This window comes from Phyllobates terribilis, unplaced genomic scaffold (genome assembly GCF_046119375.1).
Source record: "Phyllobates terribilis strain yellow unplaced genomic scaffold, ASM4611937v1 Scaffold_11__3_contigs__length_659146591, whole genome shotgun sequence".
NCBI lineage: Eukaryota > Metazoa > Chordata > Amphibia > Anura > Dendrobatidae > Phyllobates > Phyllobates terribilis.
This window is the reverse complement of record NW_027362771.1, coordinates 618,622,125-618,643,565: the sequence shown is the minus strand read 5'-3', so window position 1 is coordinate 618,643,565 and position 21,441 is coordinate 618,622,125. Positions and strand designations below refer to the sequence as shown.

General features: G+C 44.1%; 1 protein-coding gene across 2 annotated transcripts in view; it reads left to right on the top strand.

Moving 5' to 3' along the window:
* Positions 1 to 16,823: 16,823 nt before the first annotated feature.
* LOC141165423 (uncharacterized) overlaps positions 16,824 to 21,441 on the top strand; it is a 217,833-nt gene continuing 213,215 nt past the window's right edge. For both annotated transcript variants that reach the window (XM_073651025.1, XM_073651024.1), the window contains exon 1: positions 16,824 to 16,975. In XM_073651025.1, coding sequence (XP_073507126.1) covers positions 16,900 to 16,975 — 76 coding nt within the window. In that variant the 5' untranslated portion in view covers positions 16,824 to 16,899. The remainder of the gene's footprint in view (positions 16,976 to 21,441) is intronic.

Here is a 21,441-nt window from a genome sequence, read left to right as displayed (position 1 = left end):
CCAACAAATCTACTTTACGTTCTGAATATTTATTTTCTCCTTAAAGATATATTGGAAGACAAAGTATAAAACGCAATTAATCTTTATTAAAATAAAAAAGGGATCTAAACAGACTTGAGGTGACATTAAACAGAAGAGGGGAAAGGATTAGTGATGAGCGAGTATGTTCTGTCCGAGTATTCTCGGGCCGAGCTCCGAGTATTTACAGCTGCTCAGTGATATGCTTGAATCCCTTCCATGTGCATGATTTTCAACTGCTTGACAGCTTTATTACATGTGAGGAATGTGTAAGAAATAGACATTCCTCACATGTAATAAAACTGTCAAACAGTCGCAAATCATGGACACGGGAGCGATTCAAGCATATCACCGAGCACGCTGTAACTACTCGGAGCTCGGCCCAAGCGTACTCGGCGAAAGGGTTAACAGAACATACTCGCTCAACACTAGTAAGGATGCAGTTGATGGCTACAATATTTGAGATGCATAAAGGGACACAAAATAGTAAGTCAATAAACGTAGCCAGGGTGATTTTGAATAAAATGTCAGTGCAGAAAAAGCTGAATCAAAACTTCATATTTGAAAACAGTATATATTCATAGATGGTAAACTTCAGCTGGCTGGATAAAAGGAAGGCATAAATGCAACTTCAGATCCATCAAAGAGGACCTACCTTCAGAGTACAGTCTAAGTTGTCAAATATAATGTCAAATCATGAACAAACATAAGAGATGTAAAAAGTAAGTCAATGTGAGCCATGGACGTCCCAGCAGCCAGGGAGAGGGCAGTTAGCCATATTGCATGCAAGACACATGTCCAACCACAGTAGCACACCCGACGCGCGTTTTACCTAAGCTTCGTTGCGCCTAATATTACCCTTCTTCTGAAATTAATCATTGTCATCAGATAATTAATATTATTCACTTCATCTGATTTAATGATATGACTGATCGACGTAGACTGCGCTAATAATAATAATAATAATATTAATAATAATAATAGGCCATCTAGCTACAGTAACATTTAGTGCGAAGTACATTGTGCTGGGTTAATACCCTTGCTAAACTATTTGACATTATAAATAATAATAACAATAATAATAATGGAGAGGTTTTCCATTTTCAGAATACTCCAGTCCCCTGAAAAAACTGTGTTTTACTCCCTCTTCCATTGTCCAGATTTCACTGCTTCTCCTGGTTTCTGCTATTGTGAGCAGCAATGAAGTCACGTCAACAATGCTGCAGCCAATCTTTGCTCTCAGCGGCTATGAGCCTCTTTATTGTCTACTCGGGCAGAATCGCTGAGCTCACTGATTGGCTGCAGTGCTGTTGGAGTGACATCAGAAATGCAGACATTAACAGACACCAACTGCAGTGGAGATAACACTATACCCGGGGAGGGTGAGTAAAGTGATGTTTAATTTTTATAAACAAACTGCACCTGGTGACAAGGGATCTAAGAAAACTCCTTTTAACTGGTGAACAACTCTGAGAACTCCTATCATTTATACTTCTGTGTCTACACCATAAATATATCACATATTCTGGGTTTGTCTTTTGTGTCTGTTATTGAGATATTTTTATTGTCATTTTCATCTTCCTCAACATTAAAGAACAGATCAAGAAAACAAATCCAAGTAAGTAAGAGATCCTGATGGATCTAATCATACACAACAACGGTATTTCCAGCTCTGTAGGATATTAGGTAAAGCCGTCATCTTGGGGGCTGGCGTCAATCTGGAATGGAGATAAAGGTTTTCACTTTTTCTACTATCCCCTTTAAAAGTCTAGTTCAGTGTCCTTGTGATGTGTAGAGTTTGTGACTTACCATGGAGGCAACAGAAGATCAGGATGCAAAGTCTCATTGTAGCTGTCAGAGAACGATCTGGACATTTCCTTTTTTCTTCTGTGAAGCAAGATTAAGAAACTAGAAGATGAAGTCACCCTTCAAGGACACAGACGTTAATTTATAGGAACTGAGGGCGTTACAAGAGTTATCCACTACTGGGTAAACTCTTCTTAATAAATGCATCCTACTGCAAAAATGAAAAGTGTATACTTACCACTCGTGCAATCTACCCACTATATTTTCCGGCAATCACATGACATTGCTGTGTGTGGGGGCATTATGCTGTGTGTGGGGGTGTGTGAAGGCCATCATACTTTGTATGGACTATGGGGGCACTATACTGTGTTAGAGGGCACTTTGGACATCATACTCCACTATGCAACTAACCCACTTACTGACGGTTGCTGAATAAATTGGGGTACTTACTGATGAAGATCTAGTTCAGCATTAAGTGTAGGGTACAGAGCCAAGTCCTGCTGGCAAAAAGTCAGTTGCGGAAGCGTCCTTCCGTGAATGCTCCACTCCGTGTGCGCCAGAAGATGATTCAATCGTGGCAGACTGGTAGTGCAGAAGGGGGGCATGTCTACTGTGACATCACACTTGAGAAGGTTACGGAGCCTCGGCGGGGCCACAGACTAACGTGTTTCGAAGGAGGCGCTGTCCTTCTTCCTCAAGGTGTGGCCCACCCAGGTAGAATAGGTTTATATAGCTGAATCAATTAGGACTTACTCAGCCATGCCATATGGATGAACAGGGTGAGAGACATATAGAGCCCCATAACAAAAAGTGTGAAGAGAGAGCTAAACATGATTTTTGTGAGAAATGTAAAATGTCATTACTAGAGATGAGCGTTGTTCTACTCGAACTGTTCGCCAATCTCAAATTCGAGCTGTTTTGGGCGGTGTTCGAGCCGGTCGGCGAACACGAACAATTTGAGAAAAATTCAGCTGTTCGAGGTTATGTTCGATAACTGTTCGTGCACCAAAATCATAACTGGATTTTTTCTCAGTAATGATGAAAATTAATGTTAATATGCAGTTTGAGTGTACAGCGGGGCGGGGGGAGGGGCAGGGGATGGATCTCTGCAGGAACAATGAAGATCTCCATTTTTTTTTCTCTTTCCCGCATTTGCAGTGGGGAGGTGCAATCTGTCAGCCTATCAGCAGCGCACACACGGAGCGAAGTGCTTTTTTTCACACAAGCAAGGGCATGTGTGATTGGCAGTGTATGTCACATGTCCTTGCCCTATAAGACCAAGCCATTTTCCCCGTCGCCACCATTTTCTCACTGCTGCAGCTGCGTGTTAGACGGCACCGCTGTTGCTGTGTGCGCTATACCTTGTTAATTTCAAGCCAATTTTCGCACAAATATACAGATAGCTTGGGAGTAGGGAATAGTTGTGATTGCAGTCCTTTTAAGGACTAGGTTACAGCATTTCCTACGACTTTTATCAGGCAGGTCTGTGCTCTTAAATAGATAGATTGTGGGAGTAAAGACTAATTGTAATTGGAGTCCTTTTCAGGACTAGGTTACATCAGTTCCTATCAGTTTTTGCCAGGCAGGTCTGTGCCAGTGCTGTGCAAGTTTTTTTCACAGCATTTGGCTGAATCTAGCAAAGCTAATCCTTTTTGGCCTATTGCAGAGTGTGTTAGTCAGTGGAGTAGCCTATCTGTGTTGCAAGATATACCACCTGTGTATAGAATACCAATTTTTTTACTGCACCTAGTGAAGTAAAATCTTTTGGGCATAGCATCATTCTATTAGTCCATCTATACTGACCTCCATCAGGTTGCAAACTGAATATAATTTTTTTCTGCATCTAGCTCTGAAAAAATATTTGGGCTTCTAGCAGTGTGTGGGACTTGGTCTATTAGTCCATCTATACTGACCTCCATCAGGTTGCAAATTAAAAATAATTTTTTTCTTCATTTAGCTCTGAAAAAATATTTGGGCTTCTAGCAGTGTGTGGGACTTGTTCTATTAGTCCTTCTATACTGACCTCCAGCAGGTTGCAAATTGAATATAATTTTTTTCTGCATCTAGCTCTGAAAAAATATTTGGGCTTCTAGCGGTGTGTGGGACTTGGTCTATTAGTCCATCTATACTGACCTCCATCAGGTTGCAAATTAAAAATAATTTTTTTCTGCATCTAGCTCTGAAAAAATATTTGGGCTTCTAGCAGTGTGTGGGACTTGGTCTATTAGTCCATCTATACTGACCTCCATCAGGTTGCAAATTAAAAATAATTTTTTTCTTCATTTATCTCTGAAAAAATATTTGGGCTTCTAGCAGCGTGTGGGACTTGTTCTATTAGTCCATCTATACTGACCTCCATCAGGTTGCAAATTAAAAATAATTTTTTTCTGCATCTAGCTCTGAAAAAATATTTGGGCTTCTAGCAGTGTGTGGGACTTGGTCTATTAGTCCATCTATACTGACCTCCATCAGGTTGCAAATTAAAAATAATTTTTTTCTGCATCTAGCTCTGAAAAAATATTTGGGCTTCTAGCAGTGTGTGGGACTTGGTCTATTAGTCCATCTATACTGACCTCCATCAGGTTGCAAATTGAATAAAAAAATTTTCTGCATCTAGCTCTGAAAAAATATTTGGGCTTCTAGCGGTGTGTGGGACTTGGTCTATTAGTCCATCTATACTGACCTCCATCAGGTTGCAAATTAAAAATAATTTTTTTCTGCATCTAGCTCTGAAAAAATATTTGGGCTTCTAGCAGTGTCTGGTACTTGGTCTATTAGTCCATCTATACTGACCTCCATCAGGTTGCAAATTAAAAATAATTTTTTTCTGCATCTAGCTCTGAAAAAATATTTGGGCTTCTAGCAGTGTGTGGGACTTGGTCTATTAGTCCATCTATACTGACCTCCAGCAGGTTGCAAATTGAATATAATTTTTTTCTGCATCTAGCTCTGAAAAAATATTTGGGCTTCTAGCGGTGTGTGGGACTTGGTCTATTAGTCCATCTATACTGACCTCCATCAGGTTGCAAATTAAAAATAATTTTTTTCTGCATCTAGCTCTGAAAAAATATTTGGGCTTCTAGCGGTGTGTGGGACTTGGTCTATTAGTCCATCTATACTGACCTCCATCAGGTTGCAAATTAAAAATAATTTTTTTCTGCATCTAGCTCTGAAAAAATATTTGGGCTTCTAGCAGTGTGTGGGACTTGGTCTAATAGTCCATCTATACTGACCTCCATCAGGTTGCAAATTGAATAAAAAAATTTTCTTCATCTAGCTCTGAAAAAATATTTGGGCTTCTAGCGGTGTGTGGGACTTGGTCTATTAGTCCATCTATACTGACCTCCATCAGGTTGCAAATTAAAAATAATTTTTTTCTGCATCTAGCTCTGAAAAAATATTTGGGCTTCTAGCAGTGTGTGGGACTTGGTCAATTAGTCCATCTATACTAAACTCCATCAGGTTGCAAATTAAAAATATTTTTTTTCTGCATCTAGCTATGAAAAAATATTTGGGCTTCTAGCAGTGTGTGGGACTTGGTCTATTAGTCCATCTATACTGACCTCCATCAGGTTGCAAATTAAAAATAATTTTTTTCTTCATTTAGCTCTGAAAAAATATTTGGGCTTCTAGCAGTGTGTGGGACTTGTTCTATTAGTCTTTCTATACTGACCTCCAGCAGGTTGCAAATTGAATATAATTTTTTTCTGCATCTAGCTCTGAAAAAATATTTGGGCTTCTAGCGGTGTGTGGGACTTGGTCTATTAGTCCATCTATACTGACCTCCATCAGGTTGCAAATTAAAAATAATTTTTTTCTGCATCTAGCTCTGAAAAAATATTTGGGCTTCTAGCGGTGTGTGGGACTTGGTCTATTAGTCCATCTATACTGACCTCCATCAGGTTGCAAATTAAAAATAATTTTTTTCTGCATCTAGCTCTGAAAAAATATTTGGGCTTCTAGCAGTGTGTGGGACTTGGTCTATTAGTCCATCTATACTGACCTCCATCAGGTTGCAAATTGAATAAAAAAAATTTCTGCATCTAGCTCTGAAAAAATATTTGGGCTTCTAGCGGTGTGTGGGACTTGGTCTATTAGTCCATCTATACTGACCTCCATCAGGTTGCAAATTAAAAATAATTTTTTTCTGCATCTAACCCAGCCAATAGTTTTGGCCTAATACCACAGTTTGGCCACTCAGCTCTGCTCGGTTACCATCCATTGTTTTTTTGTGCAAACAACTCCAGAGTTGTGAATTAGTTAACCACCAAAATGAGTGGAAAAAGGCCTGCTGCTGGTGGAAAGGGGAATAGGCGTGTTGGGAAGGGGAAAAAAGGTTGTGTCCGTGGGGTAGGTGCAGAAGAAAGACCATCTTCCAGCCAAACTAAAATGTCTACTTCTTTTAGCGGACAATGTGATAAGATCCCTTTCTTACGGCCACGCCAATCGCTACAAATTCCAGATGAGGCACAAAAACAGCAGGTGCTTCAACGGATATCAAGTGCTCCTTTAAGTGGGCTCTCCTCCACATAAACTTCAACATCACAAATACTCCAGTCCTCAAAGGTGTCACCCAAATCGCACTTGCTTCCTCACAGCTCCCAAATCTCCAGCTGCCCGTCTGAGTATGAGGTAGAACAGATGGTTGAGTCTGCAGAGCTGTTTACTCATACTATAGCCTGGGAATCAGAGGTCGACTCCAGCGCTTCTGTGAATCCAGACGAGGAAATGATCTGCACTGATGCCCAGAATCTTTATGAGTCGGATCCAGGACCAGACGCAGAAGGTTCTGACCATAATGTAGACCCTCATTCCCAAACTGTAACTCCTGTTGGTGGAGACAATGAGGAAGACGATGATAAGACTCAAATACCTGATTGGAGCGACAACTTTAGTTTTTTGTCAGGGCAGGAACAGGTTGGCTCTGAGGACGACGGGTGTGATAACGCACAGGGTGATGATGATGAGGTCGGAGATCCCACTTACTGTCAACCCACAGTCAGCCAAGAGATGAGGTCAGCAGAGGAGGTGGAGGAAGATGCTAGTGACGACGAGGTCAGGTTGCGCCTTCCTGGACAGAGACGTAGTACTGGAAGCACGTCAACAACTGCATCCTCAAACACAACTCTGCCTCTCACCACAAGTCGTGGTGGCTCTTCAGGTTGCATGGGTGCTAAGCCTTGCATAGCCTGGGCATTTTTTCAGATCGATAAAGATGACCCAACTCGTGTTATCTGTAACATTTGTCAGCAAAAGCTAAATAGAGGCCAAAAAATACATAGTTTGAGTACTTCATGCATGAACCGGCACATGGACATGAAGCATAAGTTGCAGTGGGAAGCTCAGTGTGCTACAATGCGGTCTAGCCGGCCGGGCCAACCACCGTCTGCCATATCTTGTGCATCCGCGGCCTCTTCATCCTCTGTGACTGGGGGGACAGCAGTCACACCTGTTTTGGGGCGCAGACCTGCCACCTCTTTACCCGCAACAGCCAGCGTGATTGGCAGGTCATCATTTTCTTTGGAGGTGGTAACACCAGCTGGTCTTGAGCGCTGTCCGACATCGATAGCACCACCTTTGGATCAAGGCAACCTAACATGTCCGCCTGCATCTTCCTCACAGACCGGCAGTTTGCCGGGGACACCCTTATCAACCCCGTCTAAGCACAATAGCCAGCCCTCGGTCCCTCAGATGTGGACAAGTAAAAGACCATTTCCTCCTAGCCATGAGAAAGCTAAGAGGTTGAATTTCACCATCTGCAAGCTCTTGGCTACAGAAATGCTGCCTTTCCGCCTGGTGGACACAGAGGATTTTCGAGACCTTATGTCCGTCGCAGTGCCCCAGTACCAGATGCCCAGTCGGCACTACTTCTCAAAGAAAGGTGTGCCTGCGCTCCACCAGCATGTCGCACACAACATCACCGCTTCTTTGAGAAACTCTGTGTGTGACAGGGTGCATTTCACCACAGACACTTGGACGAGTAGGCATGGACAGGGGCGTTACATGTCGCTGACTGGGCACTGGGTAACTATGGTGACAGCAGGACAAGGGGCTGCTGTCCAAGTCTTGCCGTCCCCACGAGTTGTGCGTCAATCCTCTTTATGTCATTTTTCCTCCACTGCTTCTGCCTCCTCAACCTCCTCTCGGTCTTCCACCTGCACCCAAAGCCTGTCTGGTCATGCCACAAGCTTTCTAACTGCGCAGAAGGGATCCTGCACACCTCCTTACTATGCTGGCAGTAGGGCTCAACGTCATCAGGCGGTTTTTACATTGAAATGTCTGGGAAATGTGAGTCACACAGCTGAGGAGTTGTGGTCAGCTCTGGAGAACCAATTTCATGAATGGTTGTCTCCACTGGACCTGAAACCAGGTAAGGCCGTGTGCGACAATGCTGCAAACCTGGGTGCGGCCCTTCGCCGGGGCAATGTCACACACGTGCCTTGTATGGCTCACGTGTTGAACCTGGTTGTCCAGCAATTTTTAGCCCACTATCCCAGACTAGATGGCCTTCTGCAGAGGGCACGGTCGCTGTGTGCTCACTTCCGCCGTTCGCATCCCGCAGCTCAGCGACTTACATCTCTACAGAAGTCGTTGGGCCTGCCACTTCACCGGCTAAAATGCGATGTGCCTACCCGGTGGAATTCAACTCTGCACATGTTGCAGCGACTGTGGCAGCACCGACAAGCCCTGGTGCAATACGTTCTGACGTATAGCCTGGGCCAACGAGATTCAGAGGTGGGGAAAATCACGCTGGAGGAGTGGTCTCAGATCAGGCACCTATGCACCCTTCTGCACAGTTTTGAAATGGCGACGAAGATGTTTAGTGCTGACGATGCCATTATCAGCATGACTATTCCGGTGATTTACATGCTGTAGCACATGTTAAACAGAATTCGGAGTCAGGTGGTGGCACAAGAGGAGGTGGAGGAAGTAGAGGAGGAGGAGTTGTATGCGGAAGGGCTAACATCTGCAAGGTCCAGACGGTCGGCAGCACCAAGGCGGCAGGCATGTGAGGGTGGGGGAGATGGTTTTACCAGGGCGCATGGTAGCAGCCAAACTAGTGAGGAAGGTGCAGGAGCCCAGGAAGAAGTGGAGGATGAACTGATGGAAGACTCATCAGATGAGGGAGACCTTGATCACATTTCTGTTGTGCGAGGTTGGGGGGAAAGGACAGAGGAAGGAAGCATGATTGTTACCTCGCCACCAACACAACAGGGACTTGGTGCTCCTGGATGCGCAACACACATGAGTGCCTTCTTGCTGCACTACCTGCAACATGACCCTCGAATTGTGAGAATTAGAAATAATCCTGACTACTGGGTTGCCACACTGTTAGATCCCCGGTACAAAAGTAAATTTGCAGAAATTATTCCTGCCATAGAAAGGGATGCACGCATGCAGGAGTATCAGCAGAGACTGTTGCAGAATCTTACATGTGCTTTTCCACAAAATACCAGTGGTGCACGTAGTGAATCTCACAGTTCCAACTTGCCAACCGTGGTCTGTATGGAATTGTTCAATAAAGGGCCCAAAATTAAGATAACATAGATGGGAGAGGTCTCTATGAATAGGAATTCCTAAGTATTTGATACCCTGTGAGGGCCAGGCAAAGGGAAAGTTGGACTGAATGGAATCCTATATGGATTTAGGGAGGGAGACATCGAGGGCCTCAGACTTCGCTGCATTGATTTTAAAATTTTACCATGTAACAAAGTGATCTATTTCAGCCATAACAGCAGGGATGGATATATGTGATTGAGTGATATATACTAGGACATCATCAGCAAATAGAGAGCACTTGTACTCGGTGCCTCCCACCTCAATCCACCTAATATTGGGGTTATGGCGAATTGATGAGAGCAGGTGCTCCGTCACTAGGATGTATAAGAGAGGGGACAGAGGACATCCCTGCCTTGTCCCATTGGTGATTGTGAAAGGTGATGAAAATGTTCTGACGCACCCCCTGGGCCTTGGGACACCCGGAGCCGGACCCTTTTTGGTGGATGCTGGTGGTTGTAGTCTTCGTGGCGGCGATCCGGTTCCGTGGCTCAGGGCGGTCAAACCAGTGGCGGAACTATTTATGTGGTTTTGATGTTTAAATGTCCGACTACGCCACCCGTGGATTGCGGTCAGAGTGAACCGCCGCTACAGGGCAGACCGCTAAGGCTGGTGTTGTGGGTGCAGCAGAGCGTAGCATAACTCCCCACGGGAGGAGTATAGCCTCAGGGCAGTGTATGCGGAGGATGGGGGTGATGGTGCAGGGCAGCAGCAGTAACGACACGGAGTCAGTGATGCAGTTCAGGGCCTTTACTCACAGTTCTTATTATCCAGACCACGTCTGCAGGTAACGGCTGCCCACGTCGTACTGTGCTCACCAGGTGAGGGGCTCAGACAACTCCCAGATAACTTTGGAGCGCTTTACAGGACCCCCTTTGTGTGTCCTTTGTCTGGCCTTTCTTACCAACACTTCTGTCCGGCTGCCTCGGGCCTCCTCTTGGTAAACTTGGCGCCAGTTTCCCTGACCCTATGTGGTGCCTTCCTAGCGGGTGGAGCAAGGGGCTGCGCCACATAAAATGTCAGAGCCTCCGGTTTCTAGCTGAGGGTCGTTTCCTGCCTCCATTAGTTCGGGGACCGGTCTCCCCCTTTGGCCTGACCCCTCCACGCAGGTGGATTCGGGCGTGCGGTGGCGACTCGCCCGTCCGCACCCCTGGGATCCCTTCATTCCTCGTTCCTGGAGCCTTCTCCGCTCCTCTTCCTTCCTTCTCCCTCTTGCAGGCCTGGGCCTCTGTTACTAGGCCCGCCTCCGGAGCAGAGCTCATGCAGAGCCCCTGCTCCCTGCCACTTCTGCTCAGACTTCTCTGCACTGAACTAAGATGGTGCCCACCTTTTATACTCCCTTCTCAATGCACCCAGGAACTGCTTCCTCCCTGCTCCTGCACTGCAGGGTTCCCCTTCCTCAGTGTTCCCTCCCCCCACTCCAGCCAGGGACAGGGACTGTCGTGCCCATCTCAGGGGCATATTGGTCGCCCTGCCCCACGGCAATGTGGTGTAATGCATGCAGGTGTCGGGTACTGATCCACACTCCATCCTTATCTGAGAGTGAGATATCACACCTCTGGGTGAGGTGCAATACGTCTGTAGCAACCGAGCCCTCGGTGCTACAGTTCCATTTATCTTCAGCCTAGGTGACGTATTGTGATACAGGGCCGTGATTTTGGCTATAAAAGGGTCCCCTAGACCCCTACCCCAGGCTTTTTAAGAGAATCATATATGGCGTGCCAGGAGACTCTATGGAATGCTTTCTCAGCATCCAACGAGAGTATCTACTTACAAATTTTTAACTGCATCTAGCCCAGGAAATACTTTGTGCCTAGTAGCAGTGTCTGCTAGTCAGCGGATTATCCCGGCTGTTAAGCAAGCTACACCACCTGTAGTTTGGACACTTAATTTTTTCAAAGGAAATGCTTCGGGACCACGGGATACTTAGTGAAGAGCATCAGGAGGCACCCCAAGGCATAGGGGCTGGGACTGGCACTAGGATGCCTTGCGGTGGACAGCCGAGCTCGATCCTTATAAAAGCTTTTTAACTGCAGCAGCTTTAGTGGACGCTACTGGAGCTGGAATTACGCGGCTGCTGGCATGAGACTTGCCCTCCAATAGATCCTTGTAAATGGATTTAAAGTGTATTCATTCAAATTAGAGGGACAATTTAAATTAAAAAGCTTAGAGCTGCCTCCACCACAGGGGGGCTCTCTCGACCCACCAGCGGACAGGCACCAGTATTGGGAGAGGGGGGCTGGCCGTCAGGGTTCACCGCGGCTCTGGCACAAACCCGGCGACACGGAGGTGGCACGGGCAGGAGCGGACTGGCCGTCTCGGCTTCTCACTTTTTGGATTTTAGAAGGGCATGACATGCCTATATCTGTGTCTCCCCCTCCTTTTACTCCTCCACCTCTTTTCTTTTCGCATGACTATATGTACTTGTCACTTTTCCATGTGTTAGTTGTGTCTTCTGAGCAGTTTGTCAGCTTTTGGACACCTTTGAAGGTGTTTTCTATGTGTTTCTATGTGTTTTTGTTTGCCTGCCATTGGTTTTAACGGTGTTCGAAGGTGTTCGACGAACAGTTCGACGAACAGTTCGGCGAACACACGGGTGTTCGACGAACCGAACCGAACTCGAACACTACGGGGGTGGCTCAACACTAGTCATTACCTAAAATGCTAAAATTGTATTTATGTTCTTATGTTCTTAAAATATGATGAAACCTGACCAAAAAATATGAAACAAATAAAAAATACTGAATAAAAAATGTGATTTACAAATGAACATACATAGAATGCTTTATAGTCCTTCTTTATGCTCACTTCACTGATAAAATTAAAATGAAAACTGCCACATAGGGGTGTATGTACTGTATGTTAGAAATAACTCTGAAATAATGTGACCCTGAATAAACTATACTTTGTGTGAATGTTTATATGGGTTCTGTTAAAAATATTCTGATTCTATAACCCATGGAAATATGGAAATATATCAAACAAAGGGGAACAAATAAATAAAATTGGTTGTAATAAACCAGAATTATGATTTGTAGAATAAATAAGGAGGATTTTATCTATAAAAATGGGTTATACATTGTGTACCTTGCTCTGTGTATCCCCGGGGAATCCCCCTCCCCCCCTTTCTTGGGGAGTAAGTATTGATGGAAACATAAGGACTTACTTCCATTGTTCCACACAGACTCATTTTTTTATTCTACAAGCCATAATTCTGGTTTATTACTACCAATTTATTCAGTGATTCGGCTGTGCAGCCTCAGTGCAGGTTGCGCATTGTGTCTGTCTAACCCCCCCCTGTTTGCTTTTGTTCATTGGGCCCCATACACCAATAATAGCAGTAATGTCCTGATGATAGCCATCGTCGATGAGCTTCTGTTGTCGGTACTGTTTGGTGACAAGGAGGAGAAAGCATCCAATGAAGCTAATATCCCTAAGTTGGAGATATCCAGGGAAAACTTTGGAACCGCTTAACTCAAGGACTTCAGTAAAAAAACATACTCAGGGAAAAGTGAAGGTGCTAAATATTGTTCCTCAGCAGCCAGGAACCCATGTTTGGGTTATGTGTTTGGCTAGGCATAATGATCAGTTATGTCAGGGGACTGAGGTGATGTGCCAGGCAAGTACTGCTTCCTCAAGGCATGATCAAGGGGGTATAGTCTATTGACTCGGGTGAAACAATCTAAACCTTGGGATTGGGTGCACGTGTTGGTGTCTACCATGGGGAGAAAACAACTTGCCAAGTGGCAAGGACCCCATAAAGTATTAAAAAGGGTTGGTGAGGGCCACTATAGAGTTTACCAACCAACAATAAGGAAGCCCTACAAGGTATGTCATATCGGCTTGGTCAAGCCTTGCCGGGATGGGGTTCATGATTGGTTTGTTGAAGATACCCAGCCATCAATTTTGGGCAGAGGGGGATGGTATGTAGACAAGCAGCTGGCAGAATCCTGGATAGGGGACACTGAAAGGGTTAATAAAACCAATATATGGCTCCAGGTTTGTTAGGAATAGATGAGATGGGTATAACTAGTCATTCCCTAACTCCAATCCAGGAGATGCAGCTGGTTTAAAAGGGCAGCTGAACTGTTCATTCCTTGTCTGGGAGTAAAGGTGCAAACATCTCTGGTATTTGACAAATGTGGATGCAAGGTGGAGCACCTGCGAAATTTGCTTCGACTCTGCAAGAGGTCGAGTATTGGACTTTGAATACTGAGTAGCTCTAAAGCTCTGCTTCTCATACTGCTGTATGGACTCTTTGTTTTGTTATTACTTTGTGCTGCAAGTTTATGGAGTTAATAAACCTTCCTTTTGGACAAGAATCTGCGTGCTTGTGTGAACTCTACTAACTACCAACGAGCTAAATCCCTACATTGCCAAGTTATGGGACATGATAAAGGGTGAGAATAAGAGTTAATCATCATCAATTCTGATAATTTGTCAAAATGGCAACTATGTGACTGCTATTTTGTTAGACTTAAGCAAATTCATTAATTAATTTTGGGCAATGGTCATAGTGAATTAGATTCCTTTAGAATCAATAAGTTGATATCTATAGCAGATCCATCAGATCGATCAAGTATCTGGTTACACACATGTGCACCCCAATGGCCCAAACTGATAATGCAGAGCGAATAGATATACATTAACTCCCCTTTTATAGACTCCTCTATTAATTCATGACTCAGAGGTTATGCTCTCTGCCCATTTACTGTCTGACTTTGTTTCCAGTCCTGTGGTAAAAGATGAATGAAAGAAGTGATGTTGCTGGAAATGCAGATTCATATATTATCTTACCATGCCCTAAGGTGTTTCATGGCTCATAATTACTTATATTTTGCAACCCTCCAGTGCATTTGGGAAGGATTATCTAGAGAAATATGAATTAGAACAAGGTGCCTATATACCATTCTGGCACAGTGCCTTTCTAATGTCTGTTTGCACAATGTTCTTTTATAGTCCTAGATATTATTTTTACCTCAATGAGATCTCGCTTCCTCAAAAATTCTGTGTCCTAGACGAGATCAGCCAAAAATATAACAGAAAATAATTGTAAGCAATGAGGAATACAGTGAACATTTGTCTCTGTGGTTGTAGATATATATTTTACTTTAAGACTCTAAACTAAGGTTCTTACAGATTTTCCTTTTCCCTCTCACCTTCATCCCCCTGATAAATATTGGCAGGATAATTAGTCCTGGTGTGATTGTGAACCCTATTACGGCAGGGATAGATTTCGTCAATGATGACGACCTGTGTACATTGTTGAAAGATTTGATGGAAAAATATTTCGATTTGAGAGTCCTCAGTGGCTGATACCTTTTAATGGCTAACTAAAAAGATGCCTGATGAAAAGGCTTGAGTAGTCTCCAAAGCTTGCAATTTGTTACCATCTTTTCATTTACCATTAAAAGGTCTATTCCACTGAGGACTCTCAAATCGAAATATTTTTCTATCTACTGGCTAACATGGTACAAAGATATATGTTTTTCCTGGAGAAATCTGCTGGTACTTTATATTGTGTAGAATACATACCATCTATCTATTATTTAAGAAGAGGAGTTCAAAACAGCAATAATTGTTGCAAAAGTTATCAAAACATTTTATTAAATCTGAACATAAATTCTAGATAGACAAGAGGAGCAGTGCAGAGTGGTATAGTGCATATAGTGCCGAATCCTGCCACAAAAACAAAACGTTGTCAATATATCTAAGCCAGCACCTCACATGGCTGATGGTCAGCACTCCCCCCAGCCAAAGATCTCCCTCTCCCACTGCCTGAGGAAGAGGTTGGTGTAGGAGGACGCGCAGGCCGCCCCCATGGGTGTGCTGTGCCTCTGGAGATAAAAACAGTCCAGGTGACTCATTTAGTTATTTATGTGCATACAGCTCTGGGAAAAATTAAGAGAACACTACAAAATTTTCAGTTTCTCTGTTTTTTCTTTTTATAGGTATATTTTTGAGTAAAATGTACATTGTTGTTTTAGTCTATAAACTACTGACAACATGTCTCCGAAATTCAAAGCTAAAAATGTTGTGTTTATTGGCAGCAAATGATAAAGCGTCAAAATACTAAGTAAGAAACAGTGCTTTCAGACCTCAAATTACTCATGTTTTAACTCAGGAAGAGTTCAGAAATTAATATTTGGTGGACTAACCATGATTTTTAATCACAACTTTCATGCGTCTTTCCGTGCTTTCCAATAGAAAACTGTTCAATGGTCTCTTAATTTTTGCCAGAGCTGTATATAGTGGTATGGGCCATTACGTCCAGCATATGTCTCTAGCCCTGGAGAAAGCGGTGAGGCCACGAAACTTGCGTCAGGCTCACACTGGGGCACCATCCTCCACATCTCCCCCTGACTGTGCTGTGCGCCCAAGGTAGGCTACTTCCTCCATTGCTGTGTTACATCTTGGGACAGTTTGACCTTTTCTACCCTATTTAGTGGCAGACGTTTGCTCCAATATTTTTTTTCCCCATATACACGCTCCCTTTTTTCTTATGTATGGTTTGGCTTAGGAGGAATTTTTTATTCTGCTACTCCATCTTGTGCGCCCACATATTGCTATAAGTCCCTTAATTGATACCATATGGAATTGGGCATTGTGCAATAATATGTATATTTCTGTATGGGTCTTTCTGTGATGTGTGGCTGGTTTATTATTTATTGCCTATCTTGGTGCACTATACCACTTTGCACTGTTCCTCTTATCTATCCTCTATAATTGATGTTTAGATTTAATAAAATGTTTTGATAAATTTTGCAACAATTATTGCTGTTTTAAACTCCTCTTCTTAAATGTCCGATTAAGCAGCTCGTGTGTGAGGTTGGCTTCCGTGCATTATATATAGGGAACACTGCATCTCTTCATGTTTTTGGCATCTTTTTTGTATCTCATCTATCTATTATGTATCTATCTTCGAATGATCTCCTATATTTCTTTCATCCATCCATTTAATCTATGTATCTAGAGATAAAAATAAGCAGGCAGCACTTCTTCATTTTGTTTAATCAAGTTTTAATGTCCCATGTGAACAAGAATAACATAAGAATCCCACATAATGATGCTGTCACAGTACCCTCTATATACATAGTTTGATACTCTCACAGTTCTTTAATTGAGTATGATGTGCCCTCTAGCACAGAATAGTGTCGCCACAATCCCCACAGAGTATGATGGCCTTCACAGACCCCCACGCAGTATAATGCCCCCACACACAGTATAACATCCCCACAAAGAGCAATGTCATGTGACTGTTTGAAGACATAGTGGGCAGATTGCATGAGTGGCGCTAGCCTGAGAGGTAAGTATGCATGTTTTTTTTGTGCAGTAGGATGAAATTATTAAGAAGAGTTTACCCGGTAGTGGACAACCCTTTCAACACTCTCAGTTCCTAGGAATTAACCTCTGTGTCCTTTATAGGTGGCTTCCTCTTTTAGTCTCTTCCTCTTGCTTCATAGAAGAAAAAAAGAAATAGTGATGTAAAGAAAAGAAGCTTCCTTTAGATTCCTGATTATGCTTGCACATTGTCCAGATCGTTCTCCGACAGCTACAATGAGACTTTGCATCCTGATCTTCTGTTGCCTCCATGGTAAGTCACAAACTCTACATATCACAAGAACACTGAACTAGACTTTTAAAGGGGATAGTAGAAAATGAGAAAGCAGGGTCTGCCTTTATCTCTATTCCAGAATAACGCCAGCCCCTAGATGACGGCAGATGACTATTATACCTACAGAGATGGAATTACCGGTGTTGTGTATGATTAGATCCATCAGGATCTCTTACTTACTTGGATTTGCTTTCTTGTTCTGTTCTTTAATGATGAGGAAGATGACAATGACAATAAAAATATCTCAATAACAGACACAAAAGACTAACCCAGAAGATGTGATATATCTATGATGTAGACGCAGAAGTATAAATTATAGGAGTTGTCAGTCAAAGTTTTTCACCAGTTAAAAGGGTTTTTTATAGATCCCTTGCCACAAGGTGAAGTTTGTTTTTAAAAAACAAACAGCACTTTACTCACCCTCCCCAAGTATTGAGTTTCCGCCACTGCTGAGGGTGTCTGTTATTGTTTGTAATGCCTATGTCACTTCGACAGCTCTGCAGCCAATCAGTGAGATTAGCAGCTCTGCCTGAGAAGCCAATAAAGAGGTTCATAGTCACTGAGCACAATAATTGGCTGCAGCATTTTCGACATGACGCCAATGCTCCACATAATAGCAGACACCAGGAGAAGTAGCGAAAACTGGACCAAGGGAGGGCGAGTAAAACCATTTTTTTTTCCTAAGCTATAGTATACCGCAAGACAATTTACTTCATACACTCAAGTACTATGGGTATGAAAAGGACATCATAGTGTTCCAGCAGGACAACGACCCTAAGCATATGTAGAGATTGACGAAGAAATGGTTTAATGACAATGATGTAGTGGTGCTTGATTGGCCCCCACAGTCCCCAGCCCTCAACCCAATTGAACACTTGTGGGTACAGGTGAAAAAAAGCTGTATATATACCCAAGGGAGCTGTCTAGTTTGTACCAATATTGGGAACGTGTGCAAGAGACCTGGGATCCAGATTTCAGTCAAGACATGCTTGAATCTGATAGAGAACAGTCCAGAAGGATTCAGGCAGTGCTGAAAGCCAAAAGGTGGATTTACAAAATACTAACAAAATAAAGCAACTTAAAATTTAGATTTTTTGGAGCAAAACATTAACAATGCAGTGATATGAAAAATAATCTGCATAACTAATTGTCATAGAAATATTTAAAATATTCTTTCTCCCCCTGAAGCCCCTCTCACCCCTACTATCTACCATTTGTCACAAGAGAAGAGCTGACACTCTAAAGAGTGATCTCTCTTTAAATTAGCTCACACAGTAGAGGTGGCTACTAGGCAGATGGCAGTAAAGATAGTGGTGGCAAACCCAATTAACATGCAAGTGTGTTTTCCACTGTCACAGGCTTGCAACAAATTTATACGTAGATGAGAAAGATTTAGTCAGGAGCTTCAAAGGTACTCTGTCACACTACTCACAATAGCCAGCTGCAAACTACAGACGTTTAGGCACCGACACAAAATATTAAATATTGGAAGTTCCATAATTCTGATGATAATGTGTCCTATACTTTTAGTGGCAGGGTCAGCCATGAAACAATATGCATAATTGTCAGTCACTGTATGCCCATCTGGGGAGCTGTGGCAGAAGAGTAACAAAATAGCAGACCGTAACTATGTTATGTGTGGTCTCTAGAGAAAGGTAAATTCAAAATGGAAAATATGGTATCACTTTGGGGCTTCTGCGGTCAACCAGCAATAAGTTATCCCAGAAGTAAGAGATTATAATAAAAATATGAAGGCTGGAGCCTAGCCCACGTGATGTCATCCCAGGGGGGTGTCAGCAGGTCTATCCCTTTGGCATAAAACACCAAGCCGAAGGGGGGTATTCATTGCCAGGGGAGTATATAGACTCTAATCAATGGATCCTGTTTGATAACGGTCAAATCAATAAGAGGGCGCCCCCCTTCAGCTATACTGAATTTTCTCTGCGAACTTTATAGTAAGTTTCTTCTTTAATCCAGTTTATTTTGTGTAACTGTATATTCTGTACTGTATTGTCCCCTTCTGTAAAATCTTTGTATATTTTTCCTAAACACTGCCTCCCTTTTGGATTAAATATTAAATGTAATAGTCCTGTTTCTTTTGCTCTGTAATCATTCCCTCCCCTGAAGCCATATATGCTACCAGAACGCAGGCGTCCGACCAGGCCTGTATTATATTTCAAATCTGGCCGGTGGTGGCAGCGAATAATAATAATTGGGCTATCGTGAAGCTGGCAGTAACCGTATGGGGGTGCATACACACATTCCATGCGTTGGAGTCCAGAGGTGTTTACACCATATGCTTTCTGCTCGCTTGCCGATAGCTACGTAGTGAGTAATTGGGATCGTGTGCTCGCAAATTCCTGGTCAATCCTGACAGAATGAGGGCAGCGGTGGGATATTATTTTATCTCCCCATTGTCACTACTGACATCCCTGACAAATTGATGGCAAGCGGTGGGATATTACAGAACATCAGTGGCTGGATTGAGCAATCATTCCTGTCACTAAAAACTTGCATGGTTCTTGCAAGAATTCTGTGCAGAGTTTTAAGAAATCAGACTCAGTGTTTTAATATTTTTTTTCTGGGACATTGCTGTACGTGTAGCAGTTGCATCCTCTCCCTTCTCTTGTTTTTCTGTCCTATATTTTATTTGGCAATGATGGCAATGCATGAAGAGCCCTGGTATACCCCGCAGTCGAAGGCCACTCTCACTGCCCTCTGTGAGCTGAGACATATTGGCCCCACAGGCAAAAACAGGGCCCAAATTATCGCAGAACTGTTGCAAGGTGCTGCAGAGCCCATCCGACAGCAGAGCCCTGATGATGGGGCGGCCAGCCAAGGCCCAGATGGTGGCGCTGCTGCAGGAGTCTCACCTGTGATTGCCAGCCATACCCACAGCCGGGGTATTGTGGACACCCACCTGCAAATATCCCTGGAGCAGCTCACCGCAGACGATCGTAACGGACGACTGCAGCTGATCCTGAAATTCCAGGAGCGAGTAGAGCAATGGGCCCAAGCTGACCGAGAGGCTGCTGACCGATAGGCCCAAGCAGACCGAGAGACTGGTGAGCGACAGGCCCAAGCTGACCGAGAGACTGCTGAGCGACAGACCCAAGCTGACCAAGAGGCTGCTGAGCGACAGGCCCAAGTTGACCAAGAGGAGCGACAGGCCCAAGTTGACCAAGAGGAGCGACAGGCCCAAGCCAACCGACAGTACCAGCTGGAGCTAGACCGGATTCAGAAGGAGTCATCCTTCACACAGGCCCGTATGTCCAACAGTGCCAACTGTTTTAAACCCCGTCCTCAGCATTTCCCTGTGATGGAAAAGGAAGGGGACTTGGACAGTACCAGCTGCCTGTGGACCAGAGGGCCAGGTACTTAACTCCAGGGCTCAGAGGAAAAGTTCTAGAGGTGTTTGCTTCGAGACCAAGATGTAGACTATGAGGCTGTCAAGCAGACCCTAATAAAAATGTACCAGCTGACTCCGGAGGTTTACCGGAAAAGTTCAGAGCCCTCCAACATGGACTACGTGATAGCTACTGTGATGTGGTGGATGGGCTCCGTACCAGCTTTGAGCAGTAGGTCCAAGAACTGTCAGTCACCAGATTTGAGGACCTAAAGGATCTGATGGTGAAGGACCAGTTTCTTCATCTTTGCCCTGTGTAAGTGCGTCAGTTTGTGAGGGACCGGGAGACAAAGGAAGCCGCCAAAGCAGCCCAGATCGCAAATGCCTATGAGGCAAACCACACACCAGAGGCGCATAAGGCATCTGCCGCCTGCTGGACAGGGCGTAAACCAACCGCCATCCCCAGTGTTTCAGCCAGCCGCCCCTTAGCGGGTCCTGACTCAGCATCCAACACCCGGTCTGCATTTGACTCCCGTAAGTGTTATATTTGTGACTAAATGGGTCACATCACCATTGTCTGCCTGGACAGGCAGAAGATGAACCCCACACCTGAGGCCCCAGGGCCAATGCTGCCATTTGTTTTTGTGGGAGGGGAGATTTGAAGGGCCCTGGTGAACTTACAACCTGTTACCCTGGGCAACACTCTTACTGTTGGCCTGAAGGACACTGGCGCAGAACATTCCCTCATCTGCCCTGAGTTTGTGTTATTAGAAGAACTCATTCCTGGGAAGACCCTGACTGTCACCAGGTTTGGGAGTGTTTGCCATCCCATACCGATGGCCCGAGTTTTCGAGTTTTCCTGGACTGGAGTGCGGGGAAGGGTTTAAGAGAAGTGGGGGTGCTGGAGAATCTCCTTACTAATGTGCTATTGGGAACTGATCTGGGATGGTGGGTTGCCCCATACATCCCTGACAATCCTCTCAGATCTGATTTGGCATGTAATGCCAGTGTCAATAATGTCAATGTGATACATAATAAAAATGTGCGTTGTGGTAAAGGAGACATCACACGGCGGGGTGAAGCTGCTGAGGATCCCCTA